Source organism: Tursiops truncatus, chromosome 13 (genome assembly GCF_011762595.2).
Source record: "Tursiops truncatus isolate mTurTru1 chromosome 13, mTurTru1.mat.Y, whole genome shotgun sequence".
Classification (NCBI taxonomy): Eukaryota; Metazoa; Chordata; class Mammalia; order Artiodactyla; family Delphinidae; genus Tursiops; species Tursiops truncatus.
The window spans coordinates 6,802,784-6,824,972 of NC_047046.1; the positions used below are offsets into that span (position 1 = coordinate 6,802,784).

The window sequence follows — 22,189 nt, forward strand, 5'->3', positions numbered from 1 at the left end:
CACCCCAGCCGCAGTACTGGGACCACAGTGCCGACGTCCAAACCCGCCGTCTAGCCTGTCTGCCGGGAGACGGCACAACCTACGCAGATGGCTGAGCCTAGAGTCCTGGAGGGGCCGGGGCCCAGAGCTGAGCCTGTTTCTGCATCTGTAATGTGGGGATGCTGACCTGCCTCTGACATACTGGCCTTACTCCCCGGCCCTGTTCCCCATGCCTGGCCTGGAAGCATCCCCACGAGGTTTGCCAAGCCAGGGCTGAGGCTCTCAGGGTGTCAGGCAGCTCCTGCTCTGATGCTCGGGTCAGGGAAGAGGGGCCCACTGGGCTGAGCTGAGGCCACCTGCTCTCTCCTGACCGGTCTCCCGCCCCCAGCCTCAGCCCCTACAGCCACGACGAAGGCTGTCTGTCCAGCAGCCAGGACCACATCCCCTTGGCCGCCCTGCCCCTGCTGGCAACCTCTTCGCCCCACTACCAGGAGGCCGTTGCCACAGTGATCCAGCGGGCCAACCTCGCCTACGGGGACTTCATCAAGTCCCAGGAGGGCGTGACCTTCAACGGGCAGGTGAGTTGTGGGGTGGGGGAAGGGAAGACAGAAACCCTGCAGGGTGGGCTGGCCTGGTCCTCCAGGCCAGGGCTCTCCCCAGCCAGCCCTCCAACAAGCAGAGCAGGCTCTCAGGCCCCTGAGCCTCTCCCCCTCCAGGTCTGCCTGATCGGGGACTGCGTTGGGGGCATCCTGGCGTTCGATGCCTTATGCTGCAGCAACCAGACGGTGTCTGAGAGTCAGAGCAGCAGCCGCCGGGGCAGTGTGGCCAGTGTGCAGGTACTAGCTTCCCCCAGCCCCCCGGAGCAGGGGACCTCCAGGTTGAGGACGGTCACCCTCTGGCTGCAAACGTCCCAGAGGCCTGCGGAAAAAGGGAAGGGCAGAGGTTGCTAACGCAGGTGCCTAAAGGCAGGGGGTGGATGCGTGGGACAGGTGGACAGCTGCGGCGCGGCTCAGCCTAGGAGCACGGCAGCTTCAGCAGGCGGTGAAGCAGGGTCTGCACTGTGGGGAGCAGGCTCTGGTCCTGGGGGGTGGATCCTCTGAGCTTCCCAGTAGGAGACAGCACCCAAGGTCCCTCTGCTGCAGACTAGCAAATGGCCTGGCAGGCCGGGCAAGGCAGCGGGATCAGTGGGAGATCAGCAAGGCCCACATGGGCAGGCCAGGCCAGGAGTGAAGGCTGGGGGGGACCGTGGGGCACAGAGGGACAGGCCTTTTCCCTCGCTGGCTTGGGTGAGAGGCCGCTGAGCAGTGGCCAGTGGGCCTGGAGTCAGGAGGGCAGACATGGCTTCCAGGACACTGAAGAGGGGGCCAGGCCAGTGGCCACCGGGCAGTGAGCCTGCATGGGGCCGTTCCAGGACACTGACCTGCTGTCCCCGGGCACGACGGTCAATGCGGCACATGGTGGAACCCTGGAGAGCAGCCGGCATCTGAGCCGCAGCAACATCGACATCCCCCGGAGCAACGGCGCTGAGGACCCCAAACAGCAGCTGCCCCGCAAGAGGAGTGACTCGTCCACCTACGAGCTGGACACCATCCAGCAGCACCAGGCCTTCCTGTCCAGGTGGGTAGTGAGGCCCGCCGCCAGGTGAGGTCGGGGACTCTAAGACAGAGGGACGGCTCAGAAGTGAGAACATGGATAAGAGGGTGCTGGAGGCCCCCCGGCCCTTGTCCTGTGATTCCCAGACTGGGCCACGGCTCTTCAGCCGGGAGAAGGTGCTTGTTGGGTACGGCTGTGGTCTTGTACATGCCTTGGGCCATCTTGAGTCAGAGGGAACAGATTGACCAGGGCTGGAAGTGAGGATGGCAGAATCAGGGAGCAGAACTGACCAGCAGAACTGGCGGTGTGATCCTGGTCAGGGCTGTCCCAAAGGCGGTGGGCTCCCTAGAGAGGTTGGGACCTGCTGTCACCGGAGTTGTCCCAGCAGGTGCTGGACAGCTGCACTCACAGGACCACACAGGGGCCAAGCCTCGTTTGGTCCTGATGACCCCTGAGGAGCCTCTTTCAGGAGGCTAAGGACAGGCCAGCCCCGAGAAGGGCTGTGGTGTGACCTCATTCGTCCCCCGGCATCTGCAGCCTCCACGCCAGCGTGCTGAGGAATGAGCCCAGCTCCCGCCACTCAAGCAGCCCCACCATGCTGGACGGCGCAGGGGCCGTGGGCAAGTTCGACTTCGAGATCGCTGACCTCTTCCTCTTCGGGTGCCCGCTGGGGCTGGTCCTGGCCTTGAGGAAGACTGTCATCCCCTCCCTGGATGGTGAGAGTCCCTGCAGGGGAGGAGTGAGGCGGGGGGGGTGGGGGGAGTGGGCATGAGCTGGGCAGAGGGTCTCAGTGGACCCCTGTCATGAGGCCATGGCCACCTCCCAGGCCCCTTCCTCCTCTTTTCTGCACCCCCCACCAAGGACCCATTGCTCTCCTTTGCTCCAGCTTCAGCAGCTCAGTCCCTGGCCCCATTTCCCAGCACGCTGTTTCGTTTAATCTCCAAGGCACCTCTGGGAGCTGAGGTCCAGAGATGGAAGGGGCTGCCCCAGGATCAGATGGGGCCAGACCCAGTCTCCCAGGCCCAAGGTCTTCCCATAAGGAAGAGATGTGAAACCAGGCACCCCCAAAGTCTCCTCGATCGGGTGGCCTCGCAGCCCCAGAGGGACCACAGCCACGCTGCTCCAGGTTCCTCCTCATGGCTACACACACAGGGAGACAGAACCTGTGGGCTAAGCAGCCGTCAGAGCGGCAGTCCCTGCCCAGTGCCCCTGGGATCAACGAGTGTGGTCCAGGGAGAACTGCCATCCTACAGGAGCTGTGCAGGGGCCCCAGCGGGAAACTGAGGCTCAGAGAGGCAGGCGTAGACACTTGCCCAAGAGCAAGTAAACAGTGGCTTCGGTATGAGCGCACAGCTCAGAGACACTGATGTTAGGGCAACGTCATCTGTAAGGGTGAAAAACCAGAACCAACCTAAATGGGATGCGAGCCGGTTAAATCAATCGCGGCACAGCCATACAGTGAAATACCCCGCCGCAGTTAAAAAGAATGGGGCGGAACTAGAGTGCTGATACGAAAGACTCCCATTTATTGCGTTAAATGAAAAAAAAGCATAGATTATGTTCAAAAAGCATAGATTATGTTCCTATTTGTATGTATTTTTTAAAGTGAGATATAGGTTACTGATAGTTTATAATGACATTCACATGATCTTCCCATCAACTATGAGATGTTCGAAAGCCCAGCCCCATCGCACAGCCTAGAGACATTTCTAATAGCGGAGGATAGCTCTACCCGGCTCAGGCCGCGCATGCGCGTGAGGCTCCCAAAAGTTGCAGGTGGGGCGCCAGCCCCGGGGCTCTGGGGAGAAAGGAGACCCTCCGTTATATGTCTTTTATCATATATATTTCTGTGCTTAAAAAGAAATTTTTTTAACCACCGTCATTATAACTTTTTCAATTAAAACAAATTTGGTTAATAAAGGGACAGTGGCCCAAACAGAATCCCAAATTTGATAGAGACACACTTTCGGGTTTCTCTGTATCCCCAACCCCGTCCCGTCGCACTGCACCCAATCCCAGCCTGCTCTAGGCCCCGCCTCCTGAGGGCGGAGCTAGCTCCAGGCTCTGCGACTCCGCCCCCACTCCGCCCCCCAGTTTTCCAGCTGCGGCCTGCCTGCCAGCAAGTCTACAACCTCTTCCACCCCGCCGACCCGTCGGCCTCGCGCCTGGAGCCGCTGCTGGAGCGGCGATTCCACGCCCTGCCGCCTCTCAGCATCCCCCGCTACCAGCGCTACCCGCTGGGGGACGGCTGCTCGACGCTGCTGGGTGAGAGCCCCATGGGCCCCCGGCCTTCGGGGAGGGTGGGACGTGTCCCCTCTCCTTGGGTGCCCCAGGCCGGGGCTGGCCTTGCCGTGCGGGGAGGGGCGTCCTGCACTGAACACCTTGGAAGCGGGTCAGCTGGTATAGGTGCGGGTGCATTAGCCCCACCCACCCCAGGGAGGTAGGAGGGAGACAGCCTCACAGGCCAGGGCCTCCCCCCCCACTCCCCCCCCGACACACACACACACACACACACACACACACACACACACACACACACACACACACACACACACACACACACACACACACACACACACACACACACACACACACACACACACACACACACACACCCCCCCCCCCCCCCCCCCCAGGGACCTTGCTCCCCGCCCCACCACCCTGCCAAGGCGGACCTGAGGGCCCCTGGCTGACCTGCCCTGGAAGGGACCCCGTGGCAGACAGCTCCGGAGCCTCCAGGTCACCTAGCCTGAAGCTGGGGTGCAGGAGCACGAGAGGGGGTTGCCCGTGACCCACTCTCGCCCCCCGGGAACGGCCCGTCCCACCTGCCGCCGTGTCCTAGTCCTGTCACGTCCTGGCTCTTGAGGAGCGGCGCGTGTCTGTGTCACGTCCACACAAGTGTCTATTCTTGTGTCCCCTCTCCTCTCCCCATATGCCTCCAGTTCAGACCGTGCAGAGAAGCCCCCAGCTGGTCCTGGAGGGCGGCCCCCTGGTCCCCCTCCCTCACAGGGATGGCTTCCTGGAGACCAGTACCCCGTTCTCACAGTCACCTGGCGAGACGGGCCCCACCCCAGCCCGAGCTCTGCTGAGTGTGTGTAACCCCCCTGCTCGTGGTGGCGTCTGCTTCACCGGCTGACCGCTGGTCCTCAGGGACCCCCGTGCCCTCCTTGACTACCCGGAATTTGTGGAACTGTGGTGGCGAGAAGCAGAGACCAGGCAGGACAGGCCCTGGGAGCAGGCTTGGTGCCCCCACTCTGGACACTAGGCAGAGCAGGGAGGGGACCCGAAGCAGAGGAGGTGCATGAGCCCAGAGAGGGGAGCAGCTGCCTCAGGGTCACCCAGCACAGGTGTCAGTCCGAGGGTTCTCTCCCCTGTTTGTGAGGCTAGCAGCAGGAGTTGGGGTGAGGCCTCGAGCCCGCTGGGACCCACCTGACCCCCAGGAGAAGACTTCGGTCCTGGCGAGGGCTTGGATTCTCAAGGCCCCACTCCCTCTTCCTGAGGAGGTCCAGGCATCTCCTGCACCCCGTCTAGATGTGGGTCCTGTAACCGAGCCCCGTTCTCAGGCTGGACCCAGGTGAGCCTGGCTCGAGCCCTCAGCCCCTGCCTTTGTCCCCAGATGCCCATTCAGGGCTGGCTCGATGTGACCCGTGTGTGAGGCACGTGCAGGGGGTGTTGCCTCATTCTCAGTCCTCAGCGCTGGGCATCCCTGGGAAGCTGCCCCAGGCCCCTGTTGTTAGCGCCCCCAAAGCCAGCTGCCGCGGGCTGTGGGTCAGGCCAGGCCAGGCCGAGCCCCAGAGGCCAAGATGGCTGGACTGGAAGGGTGGCCGTGGCCAGTGTGGGGCATGAGCCCGGCCGCCTTGCCTCCCTGCCCACTGTGTCTGTATTGGTCCGTCTGTCCACCCCTGCCCCAGCGCTCCCTTCTCTCTGCCTCAGCTCTGGGCCCTGAGCAGGCTGGCCCTGGCATGCTCGGGCCCATCCTCTCTGCCAGCTGTGCTCAGATACCCCTGCTCCTCTGCAGCTGGACGTGTCGGCCTTGTCTGGCACAGCGGCCACTCCGGCTGCCCCAGCCCCGGCACATGCTGGACGCCCCCTCCCACTGCTCGGGGGCTGGAGGGCCGGGCTGGGCGAGGCCTCTTTACCTGCGGTCTCTGGTCCCTGTCCACCTGCAGCAGATGCACTCCAGGCCCACAACGCGGTCTTCCAAGAGCACGCGGCCCCCTCCTCGCCCGGCACAGCCCCCACTGCCCGAGGTTTCCGCCGGGCCAGCGAGATCAGCATCGCCAGCCAGGTGTCGGGCATGGCTGAGAGCTACACGGCGTCCAGCATTGCCCAGAGTGAGTGCAGCAGTGCCGGGCCTGCCCTCCCCGTCACAGCAAGGGGGCTGTGCCCTGTCGCAGCCAGTCTCAATGGCGGCCACTGTGCCCGTCCCCCAGAGGACAGTTTGCAGCGTCTGGAGGCAACTGGGGTGGGCGCCACTGGCATCTGGTGGGTGGAGACCAGGTATGCTGCTCAACACTGTACGGTGCCCAGGACGGCCCCGCGGCGAAGAGTGATCCAGCCCCCGTGTCCATAGAGGACTCTGCAAGGAAGGAACGTTGAAAGGGGTGGCCCTGGGGCAGGGCATGGTGGGGGGGGCAGGTGCAGGTGGTGGGAGATGGGTGGTGCTGTCTCAGCTGGGGGTGGGTGGGTCTGGGAGGAGGGGTCCTAGCCCCAGGGGGGCAGGTGCTCCTTGAAGGAGAAAGCTGGGGGGCCCATTTCTGGAGAAGCTGCAGCGGTGGCCGAGGGGAGCCAGGGAGGCGAGGTCTCCTGTGCCAGCCCCTCCTGCCGCCCCAGGGGGCAGAGTCACCCACAGCCTCCTTCGCTCCTGCCCATCTCAGAAGCTTCTCAGCAGCTGGAAGCGGAGTCCGGGTCACCCCACACACACACTCCCCCGGGGCCAGCGGCCCCCTGCCACGTGACTGGCTCCCAGGCTGCCTGTCAGAGCAGGGCTCCGGGGCTAAGCCCGGCGTGGGTGTCCTCCTGGCCCGCGGGGGCAGTGGCGGCCCCAGCAGGGCTGAGCCTGTGCACCGCTTAGCCACAGCCCCAGCGTCAGGTGCCCGTCCCTGCTTGCCCTCCCCCACTACCGCCCACCGCCCTGGGCCAGCAGGCGAGCCCCAGCCTGGGGAGGGCCCCCGCCTCCCCAACTTGGACATCAGAGAAGGTCCCGGGCGTCACAGCCCTCCATGCACACACGTCGCCTTCTCTAACTGGGGTCACGCTCCGTTTCCAGGCACGCCTCACCCCCGGGCCCCGCTGAGGCCTAGCGGGGAGCTGGTGGCTTGGTCTGGGAGCACCCAGACTTCCAGGGAGGAAGCAGGAGCAGCGGGGGGTGGGGGTGGGGCGGCTGGATGGAGGCCGGGTGAGGGCTGGGGGTTGCTCATCAAGCAGGCTGCAGGCGGAGAGCAGGGCCACCCCGAGCCTAACCAGGTGCACCTCCTGCAGTCACCCAGGAGGCTTTTGCAAACCTGGGCGGTCCCCGAGCCTGGAAGGGGAGCCGGCTTCACGCGCAGGCTCTGTAGACTGAAGGCCCTCACTTCACACCCTGCCTGCCAGGTGCTGAGGACAGCGGGCCTTGCCTTGGGGCCCAGGAATCGTGACTCCATCTCTGCAAAGCCTCGCACATCCTTGAGGCCTGCGGGGGCAGACAGGGGGTCCAGGAGAAGCCTGGAGAGGGCAGTGATAAGGCCCAAGGTGGGGGGTGGACAGGACCAGGGCCAGGGCGTCCTGCCTCCGGACTGGGCGTGTCCCCTCGCCCTGTATCTCCACATCCTCCTGGCTGAGCCGCAGTCCCCCACCTCCCCCTCCTCAGGCGCCCTGGCTGCTTGCTGCTCCCGTCGCCGAGCCTGGGAGAAGGAGACTTGCTTTGGCTGCAGCCCTTCTCTCTGGTCAGAGGAGGGTCTTGCCTTTGGGCTGCGCCCGGCCTGAGGGGCCAGGTGAGCCCCTGGGGCCCAGCCCAGTCACAGCCCCTCCTCTTGGCAGTTGCGGCGAAGTGGTGGGGTCAGAAGCGGATCGACTACGCCCTGTACTGCCCCGACGCCCTGACGGCCTTCCCCACCGTGGCCCTGCCCCACCTCTTCCACGCCAGCTACTGGGAGTCCACGGATGTGGTCTCCTTCCTGCTGAGACAGGTACCCAGGGTCCCGCTGCCGGGCACACCTGCACCTCTCAGGAGGCCCGACTGACACCGCTGCTGAGGTGGCCCCATTTCATAGATGAGGACGATGGGGAGCCCCACTTTCTGGCCCCAGCAGATGCCACAACCAGCAGGATGGAGGAAGCCGTGGGGATGTTGAGATGGGGTGAATGGATGTGCACCCTAACAGGCCAGAGAGCAGACTGCAGTGGGGTCAAATACTGCCCCCCGCCAAACCCTCCCATGGGTAGTGTGGCCCCTAGGGCCGCTGGCCTCTCCCCTCTAGAACAGGAAGCCCCAGGCTTGAGCCTGCCCCATGGCCTCCCTCTGTGTCCCCTCCCAGGTCATGAGGCACGACAACTCCAGCATCTTGGAACTGGACGGCAAGGAGGTCTCGGTGTTCACCCCGTCAAAGCCGAGAGAGAAGTGGCAGCGCAAGAGGACCCACGTGAAGCTGCGGGTGAGGGGTCCTCTGAGTGCCCAGGCCCCACAGCTGTCGTCCTAGTGAATCCGCGCGAGAAGACCCCATTTTACAGATGAGGAAACTGAGTCACAGAGAAGTGTGCTGTCTTACTTAATCGTCACAGTCTGGGGTTGGAGCTGTTACCCCATTTACAGACGGGGACCAGCGCCAAGGCCACGTAGCTCAGTGGCTGAGCTGGGTCATCGGGCTTTGCACCCGTACTCACGCTCCAGGCCCGTGGGAAGCTTGAGCTGAGCCCAGGAGGCCGCAGCCGCCCCTCCATCCCCAGCCCTGACCCAGCTTTGCTTCTCCTCCCCCCAGAACGTGACGGCCAATCACCGGATCAATGACGCGGTCGCCAACGAGGATGGCCCTCAGGTCCTGACAGGCCGGTTCATGTATGGGCCCCTGGACATGGTCACCCTGACCGGGGAGAAGGTAAAGACACAGGGAGCCCGTGGGAGCCCCCCACCTCGCCTCCCTCTGGCTGGGGGGTGGGAAGTGGGGGTGGGGAGGCCAAGGGCGCGGCCCAGCCACGACCAGCCCTCCCGGCTCCAGGTGGACGTGCACATCATGATGCAGCCGCCCTCGGGTGAGTGGCTGTACCTGGACACGCTGGTGACCAACAGCAGCGGGCGTGTCTCCTACACCATCCCCGAGACCCACCGCCTGGGCGTGGGTGTCTACCCCGTCAAGATGGTGGTCAGGTATGAGCTCCAAGGAGTGAGCAGGCCGGGTCAGCCTCGTTCGGGGGTGGGAGGAAGGAGCCCTGGTGGGTTCTGATGAGCTGCCCCCTCCCAGGGGAGACCACACGTTTGCCGACAGCTACATCACCGTGCTGCCCAAGGGCACGGAGTTCGTGGTCTTCAGCATCGACGGCTCCTTCGCCGCCAGCGTGTCCATCATGGGCAGCGACCCCAAAGTGCGGGCCGGGGCCGTGGACGTGGTGCGGTGAGCGCTCCGAGCAGCAGCGGGTGGGCTCGGAGGCAGGCAGCTCCGCGGCCAGGCGGCGGAGGGCCCTGGGTGCCAGAGCTGGGACATGGGGCAGGGACCCCGCAGCTGGGTCACACCTCCCAGCTGTAACCTGTTGCTGTTGATGCCTCAGTTCCCTTACCTGGGGAACGGGGCTGCTTCTAACAAGACCAGTTACACCTGCTGCAGGGGGCGGGGGTGGGGGCCGCGAGCACCGCGCTGCTGTCAGTCCGGCTGCTGCCGCCATTGTCGGCCCCTGACCCGAGAGGCGCTCTTTAGTGGCCCCCGTGGGGACTGGCTGGGCGGCCCAGGAGGGAGGACAGTGCATCCGTGGGACACCCAGGCCTGCCCCTCGCCCCCAGGCACTGGCAGGACCTGGGCTACCTCATCATCTATGTGACGGGCCGGCCTGACATGCAGAAGCAGCGGGTGGTGGCATGGCTGGCCCAGCACAACTTCCCTCACGGCGTGGTGTCCTTCTGTGACGGCCTGGTGCACGACCCGCTGAGGCACAAGGCCAACTTCCTGAAGCTGCTCATCTCTGAGGTGGGTTCCGGCTAGAAGGGAGTGGGGTGGGGACGGGCGGAAGGGCCGAGCCCGCGCCCACGCCCGTCTTACCCACAGCTGCACCTGCGCGTGCACGCGGCCTACGGCTCCACCAAGGACGTGGCGGTCTACAGCTCCATCAGCCTGTCCCCCATGCAGATCTACATCGTGGGCCGGCCCACCAAGAAGCTGCAGCAGCAGTGCCAGGTGAGCAGACGCGTCATGGCTGGCGGGCGGGCAGCCCCGGGAGCCCCGCCCCCTGACAGCCATGCTCCGCGTTGCCTTCCCTCCCCCGCAGTTCATCACCGATGGCTACGCGGCCCACCTGGCCCAGCTCAAGTATAACCACCGGGCTCGCCCGGCCCGCAACGCGGCCACCCGCATGGCGCTGCGCAAGGGCAGCTTCGGCCTGCCTGGCCAGGGCGACTTCCTGCGCTCCCGGAACCACCTGCTCCGCACCATCTCGGCCCAGCCTAGCGGGCCCGGCCACCGGCACGAGCGGACGCAGAGCCAAGCGGACAGCGAGCAGCGGGGACAACGTAGCATGAGCATGGCGGCCGGCTGCTGGGGCCGCGCCATGGCGGGCCGGCCCGAGCCGGGGACAGCTGCGGGCCCCAAGTAGGGCTCCGGGAGCAAGGCGCTGTGGTCTCCATGGTGCTAGGCCGGGGCGGCCCGCCCTGCCAGGAGGCCTGGCCTGGGCACGGACAGTCGGCTGGGGCCCAGCTTGTCCCAGGGCCCGGCGGAGGACACGGGGCCGTGCCACACACAGCCCTTCCAGCCCTGCCTCACGTGTTAGGGTCTGCGGGGTTGCAGCGTATCGTGGAAGCTGGCAGGACGACCAGCCCGAGGATGACGGAGGGACCAGGACCCCCCCCCCAGCGTGGACTGGCCGGGAAGGCACTCCCGGACGCTTGCCCTGCGTTGACCGCCCAGCATCCTGATGCCAGGCCTGGGCACCTCCCGTCCACTAGCTCGCCCCGACCCCCAAGTCCCCTCCCACTTGGTAGCAGCTCCAACGGGGGACAGCCTGCTTCTTGTTAACTCGAGTTACTCAACTGCTCGACCTCACTGGTTTTGCACTGAAGTTTGAGGGTGGAGACCCATCACCATCTCCTATGGCTACAGATCCGTTGATGTGCGTGAAAATTCAGCGTTTGCTGATCCAGGACCCGTCGCCACACAGAAGGCTCCAGGGCAGAGAATCCTTGTACAAGTAGGAGAGAAAGGCCGTATGGTATTTTCTGCAGCTCCGCCTGGCCCATGGCAGCCCCGGACTCCCAACCCCTTCCAGCTGCCCCACCGGGAGCCCCGTCCAGCCAAGGGCCTGGCGTCATCTCAGCCTCAGGCACAGCCCAGGCCGCCAGGCCGGCTCCTGAGAAGCCTCGCCTCGGGCCGTGGGGCCGGGACCAGCCGGGCTTACTTCTTCCGCTCCTCGCCAGCCGTCAGCCAAGGCCCCGCGCCTCGGCGCCCCTTCCACGTTTCTACACCTTTCTACTTCTCCAATCGGATTTCTATGAGGTTTTTTTAAACGAGCAATCCTTGGCTGCTTCCTTTTCTTAACTCTTTCAGTACCAAACGCAGCCCCTCCACATGAAAACGCCCAGCACTGTGACGGAGTCCAGCCTGGTTCTGGGTCCCAGGGCCCTGTCCCCTGCCCAGGCAGTGGGGCGTGGGCTCCCTGCCTCGCTTGACCCCCGTTAATTCCACTGAATTTCTACTCTGGGGTGAGTGGGGCACACACGTAGGTTTTTTTTAACGCCAATTCCGTTTCGATGCCGAATCCAAGAAGCCACAGCTCGCTTAGTTAGCGTCAGGGCAGGCAGCCACGGCTTCACTTCCCACCTGGTAAGGACCGCGCTGTCCTGCGCGCTGGGCCTGAGCGTCAGCCCTCCCTCCCCGGAACCGACAGCAATCTCAGCTGTGGCCTCAGCCCTGGCAGCCCCTCCGCTGCTGCTCTACCTGCTCTGAGACGGGGGAGCCTGCCAGGCCTCGGCCAGCCGTCCAGCGACCAGGCTCCTTCTATGCGAAGCTGCTGCCAACCTGGATACGGCCTCAGGGCCTCGTGGGCTGGGACGGGGAGGCGCGCAGACGGATGTTAACATTTTCCCGTGTGTAGATATGTACAGCCAAAGGGTCGTGTAAATGTTCTGCAAAAGTGGGTCTGTACAGAGTGAAAGCTATTTATTTTGTGCAGCGAAAAATGTCTGGAGGGATGGGACCTTCAGGGTTTATTCATATTTAAGATGTAGCTTTTTGTTGTTGTTTCAGGCATTATGTATAAAGCGACGATTATTTTATGGACCAAGTTTTAATGTAACTGTTGCAGTGAAAGTGCAATATCTAACCCCTTGCTCCCAGCGGGAATCGCTTGGCCCGACAATCACAGCCCCGACGAGGGCCCCCCATGGCCAGTGCCGCCTCCTGTCGGTCCCACCTCACCCCATCTCGCCTGTCACCCGGTGAGCAGCCATCCACAGGAGCACCTGGAAGCGTCTCAGCCCGCCTGCAATAAAGGCCGGGAGGCCGCCTGGCCCCAGGAGGCTGGGTGGGCAGTGGGCTCGGCCTCTCCCAGCGGGCAGCTCCCCCACGGCTCCGAGCTCCCCGCCTGCCTGCCCAGCCGCCAGCCATGCCAAGGACAACAGCAATAGTCCCCGGGCCTCTCCCAGCGGCCCTCAGCCATAGATGGTGAGGTGGGCAGCCCAGCCTCCCTGGTGACGTCTGTCTTCTCTATCCAGGTCTGCTTCCTGGCCTACCTGAAGATTCCTTTCGGCACATTATCCTCTTAAGGAAGCACCAGTTTTTTCAGAAACTAAGAGAGGGAGGACAGAGTCCTTTAAAAATACCAAAAATGTTTACAGCATTGGGTGCTGAGCTGCAGGGCTCAGGCCCGACCAGTCGTAACCAAAGGGTGAAGCAGGCCTTGCTGACTGCCACCCCACCCCAGGCCTGTTAGAGTAGAAGCCTTAGTCCCACTCCCACCCCCAAGCCCCCAGGACTGAGCCTCAGCCCGCATCCCCCCCAGAACCCCCCACCTGCCTTCTCTTTGATTTCTAAAGAGGGATTCAGCAGAGACCCCACGCCCCGTTCCTAGCTCAGTCTGAGCTACCTGCCCGCCCACCCGCCACGTCGCAGTCTTCACGTCTCAGCCCCCTGTCTGTCTGGACCGAATGTGAGTGGTGTCCTGACTTGCCCCCGCCCGCCCTTGCTGTCCCTGCTCCATCAGGCCTGAGTGTGCTCTGTGTACTGTGTCGTCGTCTGTTACACCAATTAAAGAAGCAGGAAGGCTTCCTTCTGGGTCTCAGTACTGCGCCGGCAACCAGAGCCCCAGGGTGGGGGGTGGGGTGCGGGGGACGGGATGGGGGCCCAGCCTGTCCTGTGAGGGGAGAGGCTGTCCTTCCCAGTACACAGTGTCAGCTACGCTCACAGTAATACGAGTACACTCACGTGGGTCTTACCTATGCTGGGCCCCCTTGCAGCCCCTTCCAGCCCTTTCCCAGGCATGAACTCAGTTGGTCCTCATAGCAACCCAGCCAGGGAGCCTGTCAGCCTCTGCTTCACAGAGGACACAGCCAGTAAGCTGGGCCAGGATTCCTCCCGGGCCACCAGAATTCTCAACTGCGTCGTCTGTGGCACAAGCAGCGAGGGCAGCAGCCTCCCTCCAAGCCTGAGGAAATCCAGTGTAAGAGCCAAGGGTCTGGGATGCAGCTGGAGGTGGAGCCCTGGGTCTGGTCCAGACAGGACCTCATCTGAGGGTGAGGAGGGCAAAGGTGGCTGACGTGGCCTGTCCTTTCCCCAAAAGCTCCTGGAGTCCTTATTTTTGCCCTGGAAGTAGGGCTGCACTCTTCTCCCCTCCCCTCCTCAGCACAAAAAGCAACAGCACAGAAGTCTCCGACCAGGGTACGTTTAATATCTGGGAAGCTGCACTCTTTCAGGAGTTAGGGGAGCCAGTTAGGCCAGTGACCCTGCCCTCCACCCCCTGCATGTGACAGGAGGCTGGGCCAGAGGCCGGTCTGCAGCAGAGAGACAAGCAGCGTCCATCGGGCTCCCTGCTCCCCACCCTGAGGCCAGCCTTCAGGCTGTGCCACCAACACTGTGTGCAGGCCTTGGCCAGTGGGGCCCTCAGGGCAGCAGCCCTGCTCGCATCTGGAAGGCCAGACCATCCCCTCGGGTGGCTTGCTGGGGAAGAAAGCACACAGGAGGGGACACATCAGAAGCAGAGCTGGGGGTGGGCCTGGGCAAGGGGGCGACACCCACCTTGTTGATCTCTCTGTGTCGTTCCTTGGTTACGATTTCCTCTAAGACCTCACCGTCTCCCTTAATGAGCCTAGAGGAGGGGAGGGAGGCTGAGCCTCTAACTTAGAGGCCAGAGCAACAGAACCAGAAGCATCCAGCAGAGGGGTGCCAGGCCTCAGGCCCCCACCATCTCGAGTAGGCGGAGCCTGGCCGCTCCCACCCCTCCCTCCCACCCTTGGGACAAGGATGAGGGCGGCCCGGTGGGCTCTGCCATCGGACCAGCCAACAGCGGCTCTTTGAAGACCCCCGCCCAAGGCCCTTCCAGCCCCTGCAGTCGCCTGCTCTGAGGAATGGGCAGTAATGGCCTGAGAAGTCCCATCAACGAGTGACTCCTTTTTCTCCCTCATCCTCGGTCCTTTTAGAGCAGCAGAAGCTGCCACCACCTCTCCTCCTGAGTGCCGGTCTGGGACCAGGGCGCCCAGGTGCCGCCGTGGGGCCCGGCTTCCCACCTGGTGCGTCCTGTCTCCGGGTCCACCACCTTGCGGATGATGCTCTGCCGGGCATCCCACTCCTCCTTGGTCATGGGCTTCATGGCCTGGATGCGGGACTTCTGCTCGTCCGTCAGGACTGGAAGGTAAGATGGCAGGGAGGTGGCGGGGGGCGGGGCTCAGGAATGGGGGCCTCAGGGAGGGGACCCTCCCTGCCTTGCACACCAGGCAGCACTGTACCTGGGCCGTCCTCGTCCTCCTCGGCTGCTCTGTGCCACTGGTCCAGCGAGGGTCCGGGCAGAGCCTCGGTCTGCTGCACCTTGGCCTTATCCTTGTCCCTCTTCTTCAGCTTCTTCTTCCTTTTCTTCTTTTTCTTCCTCTTCTTGTCCTTGTGCTTCCCCCGCTTCTTCCGGCCATCGCTGGAGGAAGAGCAGCTGGAAGAACTGGAAGGAGAGGAGGAGGGGCTGGATCGTGGTCTCCTCCGGGCCTTGTGTTTGCTTCTCTCTGTGACGCAGGGAGAAGGTGAGGCTGGAAGGCCAGGAGGCGAAGAAGTAAACCTTCGTCCCCTTGCTCTGGCCTGTAGCAGGCTTAGGCTGACTACAGAGGGCTGAGACCCTCCTGGCAGGGCTTTCTAGAGGAGGGCTCTGCACCCTGTGGAGAGGCTCTTTCTGGGCTGCGCAGTCACTGCCTAGGAGCAGGGCGGCCAGCCTCCGTATCTCAAACCCAGCTGCACCAAAAATATGATTAAGTGCTCCCTTCACTCCGTACTCAGTGGGCTGGCCCAGCCCCTGGATTCTGAGCGTCTTTCAATCCAGCTATCCAGGATCTACACTCGTGTGCCTCTGAATAGCGCTCACCGCGATTTCCCCACAGCCAGTCCGGAGAAGCCCGCCCAGCTGCCTGCAACTTCCTCCATGAAGTTCCCTCACCCCTTTCCCATTCCCTCTGGTTCTCACCCTCCGCCCCAGAGGAGGTGGTGCTGGCCTTGCGGCTTCGGGATCTAGAAGCCGAGCAGCTTCGCGGGGCGTCCTTACTGCTCTTCTTCCTTTTCTTTTCCGACCCTCGCCCCCGGGACCGGCTGCGACTCCTCGAGCGCTTGCGAGAGCCGACGTGAGCCATAGCGCCGCGGGCTGGAGACGGGGAGACGCGCTTAAACTGGGGATTGATCACAGGGCCGGCCCACAGACTAGGTTCCGAGGGCGGCTCTACTCGGGGCCTGGTCACCACCCGGGGCAGGGATATTGAGGGGATCCGTGCAACCGCACGATCCTCGGCCACCCCCACCCCTGGGTACCCCGGGTTCTCCGCGGACTCCCGGATCCTCCGCTGCGGCCCCTTTAAGGGCCCGTCCCCGCCCGGACGCTCCACGCCTGCGCACGCGGCTCAGGCGCCTCTAGAAACGGCCACGATCCTCAGCTGCCAGGTGCGTTCTTCATTCCTTTCCGCGCGCTCGTACCCTCCACCCCGCGCCCTCCGCGGCCTCGCCGCCTGAAAGAAAGTCCCCGCGGCTGCTCCGCTTCCTCCTCAACTGCCCATCCGGCCGGACCGCCAACCCCGCACCACGTCTTCGCGTGAGGAAGCGGCGGCTGGGCGACTTCCGGCCCGGGACGGTGCTCTGGAAGGCCGTCCGACCGCGAAGCAAGGCGCTGCTGCCTTTAGTTCTGAAGCCCCAGGTTCCGTCTTTGGGACAGCCCAAGAAACTGAGTCTGACGCACTGACCTCCCGGAGAGGCGAGCTGCGGCTCCAGGCGGAGCTCCCAGACGAGAGGCCTGCTCTCTAGCCTGGCGCCAGTCCCGGAGCCCACGGGTCCTTTGCCGCAGCTATGCCCTCTCCCGTCACTGTCCTTTCGCCGCGCCCGCAGCATCCCTAGTCTCCGTGATGCCCCAGGGAAGAGGCGACTGCGCGCCGCTTTCCTCTCTGGATTGTCTGCGAACGTGTCCACTGCGACGGGCCGTAAGCTCCAGAGCCTTGGTCTTTACACCGTCTCCACCCAGTAATACAGAGGTCGCAAACTCAAATGTCCATAAGGACCAGAGAGGGCATGACAATGAATGACGGAAAGACCCCTGTGAGAAAGTGCACCGCAGGCCCGTCTAGACTGGGGGCAGCTGAGTCCGCTTCTGCTGATTACTGCAGTGTCGATTGGGGCCCGGTGTTTCCAGATCTTCCCACCTTCCCACGGAAGCCAAAACTCAAGCTTTCAACATGGAAAACCCTCCCAAACACAGCATAGCTGCAGGCCTCATCCAATCCTGGGGCCGCCAAGTTGCAAACTCTTCAATAGTAACGACAGCAGCAAACTCACAGGTCTGTTAAAAATCACTGTACAGGGCTTCCCTGGTGGCGCAGTGGTTGAGAGTCCGCCTGACGATGCAGGGGACACGGGTTCGTGCCCTGGTCCGGGAAGATCCCACATGCCGCGGAGCGGCTGGGCCCGCTGAGCCTGCACGTCCGGAGCCTGTGCTCCGCAACGGGAGAGGCCACAGCAGTGAGAGGCCCGTGTACCGCAAAAAAAAAAAAGTCACAAAATCACTGTATAAACCGTAAGTCACTTGATCTCCACAACACCTCTAGGACACGAGTACTTTCCAGAGGAGGAAACAAAGGCATGGAGAATCATGTGGCTTACCCAGTCACAGCCGGAAGCGGCCGAATCAGAATTCAAACCCAAGAGGTCTGGCTCCAAGTCCTTGCTTTTAATCCCTCTGCAGTAACCCCTCCACACGGTCCAGAAGATGCTGTTGGCAGCCCATCTAAATCCCCCTTAGTGACGGGGCGCTCACTCCCAGGGTGGTGTCCGCTGCTGACACCTCACACCTGTACTCTTTTTTTTTTTTTTTTTGCGGTGGGCCTCTCACTGTTGTGGCCTCTCCCGTTGGCGGAGCACAGGCTCCGGAGGCACAGGCTCCGCAGCCATGGCTCACAGGCCCAGCCGCTCCGCGGCATGTGGGATCTTCCCAGACCGGGGCACGAACCCATGTCCCCTGCATCGGCAGGCGGACTCCCAACCACTGCGCCACCAGGGAAGCCCTGTACTCTTTTTTTAACATTTATTTATTTTTTATTTTATGTATTTATTTTTGGCTGCATCGGGTCTTAGTTGCGGCACATGGGCCCTTTGCTGTGGCGCACGGACTCTCTAGTTGAGGTGCGCGGGCTCAGTAGTTGCTGTGCACGGGCTTAGTTGCCCCGCGGCATGTGGGATCTTAGTTCCCTGACCAGGGATTGAACCCACGTCCCCTGCATTGGAAGGCAGATTCTTAACCACTGGACCACCAGGGAAGTCCCTCACACCTGTACTCTTCTCCTGAAGATTCCCTGGGCCGCTGGGAATCACCTTGCCCTGGAGATAGATGGATGTCTGGGAAGTTACTCACCCCCTCCCTACCCCAAAACACCCTATAGCTGATATCTGATGTGGAAGGCAAACTGTGGTATGATTTATGCTCCAGAGAGAGCCCCGTGGGATGGGGCTGAGGCTGGATGCCATTTCAAACCATCTTGGCCCAGTTCCTTCCTGCTCTGTCCTGCTCCCTCTTCTCCCAAGAGTATCCCCTCCTTAAACCACCTGCACAGGAATCCCTGTCTCAGGCTCTGGTTCTAACAAACCCGGCCTAAGCCAACGTGTCTGCTCAAAGAATGACCCAGAAGAAGCTCGTGTGTCCTTTTGAACCAAGATGTGCTGAGGGCTGCAGGGTGTTTATTTCTGCCCCTCACCCCGCCACACTGGCCCCAGCCAGGCTCAAGTCAGAGCACACACGTCCACCGTGGCGGGCTCCTCGCGGGTGAAGCCGTCGCCGAAGCCCTCATCATCCACCAGGTCGGGCTTGCGGCAGCACATGGGGCAGAGGCGGTTGCGCACAGCAGAGGCGCGGAGCCAGACGACCAGGTTCCAACGCTCACCACTGCCCAGGGGGCGGGCCCCGTGCAGCTGGCCCCCACGGTGCAGGATGCCCTGGCCCACCACGTGCTCTACCTCCAGGGGGTTGGCCAGGGCCGAAGGCGCCTGTGGACAGCGGGGCTTAGGCCTGGGCACTCTCAGTGGCCCCAGCCCTGCCCCACGGGTCACACACACTAACCTGGAAGAGGTCCCCAAAGTAGAGAGCACCCCCCGTGAAGGCCTTGCCCAGGGCCACGTTGAGGGTGAGCTCGGCGTTATCGTAGTGGCAGCCCAGCTCGCGATCCTGGCCTGGCGCGTATTTGACCACAAAGGCGCGGTGGCTGTCCAGCCAGCCCCTGTACTCTGGGTACAGCAGGGCCATCAGCGGCTGCAGGAAGCGCTCCCTCAGTGGCGTCACCAGTGGCTCATCCAGGCCCAGCTCGTGTAGCAGCACCTGGGAGGGGGATCCCAGGGTCAGCGGGGAAACTGGTAGGGCCTCACCCTGCGTCCCTGGGGGACTCCCTTACTAAGGACACTGTTAAGTGCTTTGCAGACATCAACGTGCTTAACTTCATAATAATCCTGCTGTGATCTCATTTTACAGATGGGGAAACCGAGGCTTGGAGAATGTCTGCAGCGCTGGGGATACATCTCACCAGACAATGTCCCCACCTCCTCGGGCCCACCGGGTGGAGCCTCACCCACCCCATAGTTGTTCATGGTGTTGGGTCTTCCCTTGGGCATGTCTGACTGCTCGAAGTGGTCCAGCTCCTCCAGCAGGGCCTGGCAGAACGACGCTGTGAACACCGGCAGCCGGTAGATGCGCTTCTCCTCTGTGGAGGGAGGGACAGTCGGTTGGCCGGGAGCTCCGGTGTGGGTTTCAATCTACCCATAAACTTTTCACTTCCCCCAGCCTCAGTTTCCTCATCTGTACAATGGGGATGACGTGAGTACTCACCTCTCAGGGCTCTTGTGATGATTAAATGACATAATGTGCAGCAGGGGAGCCCTATTCTTGGGCCCCCCACTCATCCCTGAAGCCTCACCCTGCCCTGAGGTCTAGCCTCCAAATTCAGATGTGCACCCCATCTGGCGAGCCCTCTCCCACAGTTCCAGGTCCTGGCAGGTTCAAGAAACCTCATTCTTGCCCACTCCTTCAGGTCTTGGGATAGGAACGGCTCCCTACCCCCAACCCCACCCCCGTTGCTAGCCCTGGGGCGGGGCCCTCCCCATCCCTTGCTGATTCCTTAGCCCACACTTGTCTCAACTGTCCCTTTGTTAACCTCTTCAGTCACCCCTATTTGAGCGTGTCTGATGCAAGGCACTGAATAACTGTTGGATAAGTGAGTGAATGGATACAGATGCCCTGTTCCTGATGGGTCTGTCCCGCCAGCCCTTCTCAGTCCTGCTGGTTTGATTTTTGGAGGCAGATATAGTGGGTGGAGGGACCTCAGTCTCCCACCCCCAGTGCTGCAAGGTGATGGGCCAAGACCTCACCAGAAACTGTCTCCAGCCGCTGGAGAAGGCCCTGGAGGTCTGCACCTGGCGATGTGCTGTACTCAGCTGCGGCCAGAAACTCCGGGGCCAGAGCCACATCCTGGGGGCAGAGCACACAAGCCGTGGGGCAGACAGCCCTCAGGCCCGGATGCCTCCGCCTCCTTCCAGTAACCTGCCCCGTGCCAGGTACCTGCAGTGAGCTGTAGACATCGGGCCGTGCTGGGTGGTAGGAGCTCGCAATGAGGGCTTTCCTGGCGGCCGACTCCTGCCCCAGCCGCTGCCGCCGCTCCACCTCCTTCTCCAGCTGGGGTTACACAGGGCCTGGGTATGAGGTTGGGGCCTCCCATTCCCCCCCCCCGAGGCCACTGTGCAGATGAGGAAACTGAGGCTCAGGAAGCCCAGGGCATGGCCAGGGCTGGGAGCAAGGTCTCCCTGTGCTCCTGACTCTACCAGGGTAAATGGCAGGTGCTAAGCTGTTAGCTGAAGGGGCATCCTTCCAGAAGGGGGCCCATCCCACTCAGGGCTGCACCAGCCTGAGCCTGGCTGGGATGAGACCCCTCACTGCTCCTCAACCAGCTGGGCCCACTCAAGGAGGGGAAACAGAGTCCCGGTCAAAGTTTGTGTTCCAGAGGCTGCAGCGGGCTGTCCTGGGAAGCTTCCCGACACTTGACCCCCGGGTGGGAGACAAGCAGCAGCCGCAGAAGTGGCGTGGGGGAGGGTTGAAGAGCCAGGAGCCAGGCGGCCCTGGGCGGGACCTCCACTCCACCTGCTGTGAAACCTTGGGCAAGTGACTCCTCCCCGAGTATCTCAAGAGGGCAGGAGGCAGACAACTTGGCGTTGCTCCTGCTTTCTCTTTTTCTGCTGCCAGGACCCAGATGCTGTGGTGAGTGAGGACAGGAGGGGGGAAAGGGGAGGTCTAAGGATCTGACACTGGCAGGCCCGAGGCTGGGAGACTCCTCAAACTGCTGATGCACATCTAAAGAGGAAAGGCCAGGCTGGGTGCGGAGGGAGCAATCGAGGGCGGGCGGGGAGTTGTTACCTCTCCCAACAGCTGCTGGAAGTCCTTGGGGCTGACACAGCCTCGGCTGCGCAGGATCTGGGAGCAGAAAGGCCAGTGAGCGCGACGGTGTGACCTTGGGACGTTTAAGTGACTTAAACGTCTCTGAGCCTCAGTTTCTCCTTGAAATGGAGATGATCCGACCTCACAGGATCATTGTAAGCACGAATGCGATAAGCGATAAGCACGTTGAGCACAGAGCAGGGTTCCCAGCTGCTGTTGGTAATAACACTGACAGAGTACTCTGAGCCAGGCCCTGCCCTGAGCATTTTGCATGTACGTTCATTCATTCATTCCTCACGACAATCTCACTAAAGATACCACTATCCCCATTTAAGGTTGAAAACAATGAGGTACCTAAAGGTTACGTCATTCTTGTTGTCAGATCTGAGCGCACTGAAGGCAAAGCAAACGACCCCTCCGCCACCCCTCCCCGCCCATTTCCCCGCAGAGCCAATAGAGGCCACTCACGGGGCCGTAGTCCTGGCGCAGCTGCTGCTCGCTCCGGAAGCGCACGTGCAGGCCGTAGCGCGCCACGTACAAGTTCTCGGAGCAGAAGCAGGCGCAGCGGCAGAAGCGCCGCGGAGCCGCCGCGGTCCCCATGGTGAGGTGCCGCGCGCGGACCCGCCGGCTTCCGTTGGGGCACTTCCGGATACGCCCCCAGCCGAGGCAGTCTGGAACCAGGGGCCAAGGGTCCGTTCTAAATTCCCAAGTGCGGAAAAGAACGAAGACTCCGCCCCAGAAAACGGCCTGCGGTGCTGGAAGATGCTCCCGGCCGGGTTGGGGCTGGCAGCCTCTGCTGGGAGCACGCGACCTTCTCGTTCCGCTTCAGAGTTTCTGCATCCACGAGGCGGGAATTAATCGTCGACTTTACAGATAGGTGAACTGAGTCACACCTTCACAGGACGTGGAGAAGTAGGGACTCGGAATCTCAAGACCTTCTGCTTAAATGCTGGCTCCCTTTTCTGCTCGGAGGTTTTGAAGAACCAGCGAACGCCACGAGGACAGAGCTCTAGGGTCTGACCTCATTCCCTCCAACTGCTCTCCAGTTTTGTGCGTCTGAGCTTGGGTTTAGCATTTATCCGGGGTCCTTGCCCGGCGCTCCCGTTGCCAACGCCACAGTCTCGGGGTTCGCCGCGGATCGCCCCAGTGAGTGTCCCCACGAAAACGCTCAGTCCGGTGAGACTTCCGGTGGTGCTTCCGACGCCTTCAGGTGTGAATAGGGCGTGGTCGGTCGGTGGCCGCACCCAGCGCAACCAGGTTCAAGTTCTGTACAGCCGCAGTGTAAGCTGAGTATGTTTCTGTCTTA

At 62.6% G+C, this 22,189-nt stretch overlaps 4 protein-coding genes and 1 long non-coding RNA gene across 33 annotated transcripts in view; 2 read left to right on the forward strand and 3 right to left on the reverse strand.

Annotated features, from left to right (window-relative positions):
- Positions 1 to 12,026, forward strand: part of PITPNM2 (phosphatidylinositol transfer protein membrane associated 2) — a 143,895-nt gene extending 131,869 nt beyond the window's left edge. For 8 of the 11 annotated variants that reach the window (XM_033836772.2, XM_033836764.2, XM_073789968.1 and 5 more), the window contains 14 exons: positions 368 to 557; positions 696 to 815; positions 1,391 to 1,596; positions 2,110 to 2,288; positions 3,667 to 3,837; positions 5,742 to 5,906; positions 7,591 to 7,739; positions 8,088 to 8,204; positions 8,529 to 8,645; positions 8,751 to 8,914; positions 9,009 to 9,158; positions 9,542 to 9,725; positions 9,804 to 9,932; positions 10,024 to 12,026. In XM_033836772.2, coding sequence (XP_033692663.1) covers positions 368 to 557; positions 696 to 815; positions 1,391 to 1,596; positions 2,110 to 2,288; positions 3,667 to 3,837; positions 5,742 to 5,906; positions 7,591 to 7,739; positions 8,088 to 8,204; positions 8,529 to 8,645; positions 8,751 to 8,914; positions 9,009 to 9,158; positions 9,542 to 9,725; positions 9,804 to 9,932; positions 10,024 to 10,347 — 2,365 coding nt within the window. In that variant the 3' untranslated portion in view covers positions 10,348 to 12,026. Of the gene's footprint in view, positions 1 to 367; positions 558 to 695; positions 816 to 1,390; positions 1,597 to 2,109; positions 2,289 to 3,666; positions 3,838 to 5,081; positions 5,147 to 5,741; positions 5,907 to 7,590; positions 7,740 to 8,087; positions 8,205 to 8,528; positions 8,646 to 8,750; positions 8,915 to 9,008; positions 9,159 to 9,541; positions 9,726 to 9,803; positions 9,933 to 10,023 lie in introns of all 11 variants that reach the window. The other 3 variants (XM_033836767.2, XM_033836769.2, XM_073789969.1) reach the window with 2 other exon arrangements.
- On the reverse strand, positions 3,011 to 5,841 carry LOC141276131 (uncharacterized). The gene is made up of 3 exons (XR_012325100.1): positions 5,712 to 5,841; positions 5,002 to 5,112; positions 3,011 to 3,370 (listed from the first exon to the last, which is right to left on the reverse strand). It is a non-coding gene; the product is annotated as an uncharacterized lncRNA (long non-coding RNA).
- Positions 12,027 to 13,610: 1,584 nt separating the features above from the next.
- On the reverse strand, positions 13,611 to 16,034 carry ARL6IP4 (ARF like GTPase 6 interacting protein 4). 7 transcript variants are annotated; one of them, XM_019950474.3, is made up of 5 exons: positions 15,903 to 16,034; positions 15,403 to 15,576; positions 14,687 to 14,974; positions 14,468 to 14,585; positions 13,611 to 13,901 (listed from the first exon to the last, which is right to left on the reverse strand). In XM_019950474.3, exons 2-5 carry the CDS (start codon positions 15,563 to 15,565, stop codon positions 13,661 to 13,663), a joined length of 810 nt encoding a protein of 269 aa, XP_019806033.1. In that variant the 5' UTR covers positions 15,566 to 15,576; positions 15,903 to 16,034; the 3' UTR covers positions 13,611 to 13,660. The 7 variants fall into 7 exon arrangements, with proteins under 7 accessions (XP_019806033.1, XP_019806032.1, XP_019806031.1 ...); XM_019950473.3 differs by having other exon boundaries at positions 15,825 to 16,006; XM_019950472.3 differs by having other exon boundaries at positions 15,741 to 16,005.
- Positions 16,035 to 18,188: 2,154 nt separating this feature from the next.
- OGFOD2 (2-oxoglutarate and iron dependent oxygenase domain containing 2) lies at positions 18,189 to 21,486 on the reverse strand. The gene is made up of 7 exons (XM_033836793.2): positions 21,352 to 21,486; positions 20,863 to 20,919; positions 20,014 to 20,127; positions 19,824 to 19,923; positions 19,032 to 19,159; positions 18,526 to 18,780; positions 18,189 to 18,452 (listed from the first exon to the last, which is right to left on the reverse strand). Exons 1-7 carry the CDS (start codon positions 21,481 to 21,483, stop codon positions 18,189 to 18,191), a joined length of 1,050 nt encoding a protein of 349 aa, XP_033692684.1. The 5' UTR covers positions 21,484 to 21,486.
- ABCB9 (ATP binding cassette subfamily B member 9) overlaps positions 19,037 to 22,189 on the forward strand; it is a 38,142-nt gene continuing 34,989 nt past the window's right edge. For 8 of the 13 annotated variants that reach the window (XM_073789985.1, XM_073789984.1, XM_033836790.2 and 5 more), the window contains exon 1: positions 21,953 to 22,093. The gene's annotated coding sequence lies outside the window, so the exon portion shown is untranslated. Of the gene's footprint in view, positions 19,143 to 21,913; positions 22,174 to 22,189 lie in introns of those variants that run through there. The other 5 variants (XM_073789980.1, XM_073789979.1, XM_073789978.1 and 2 more) reach the window with 5 other exon arrangements.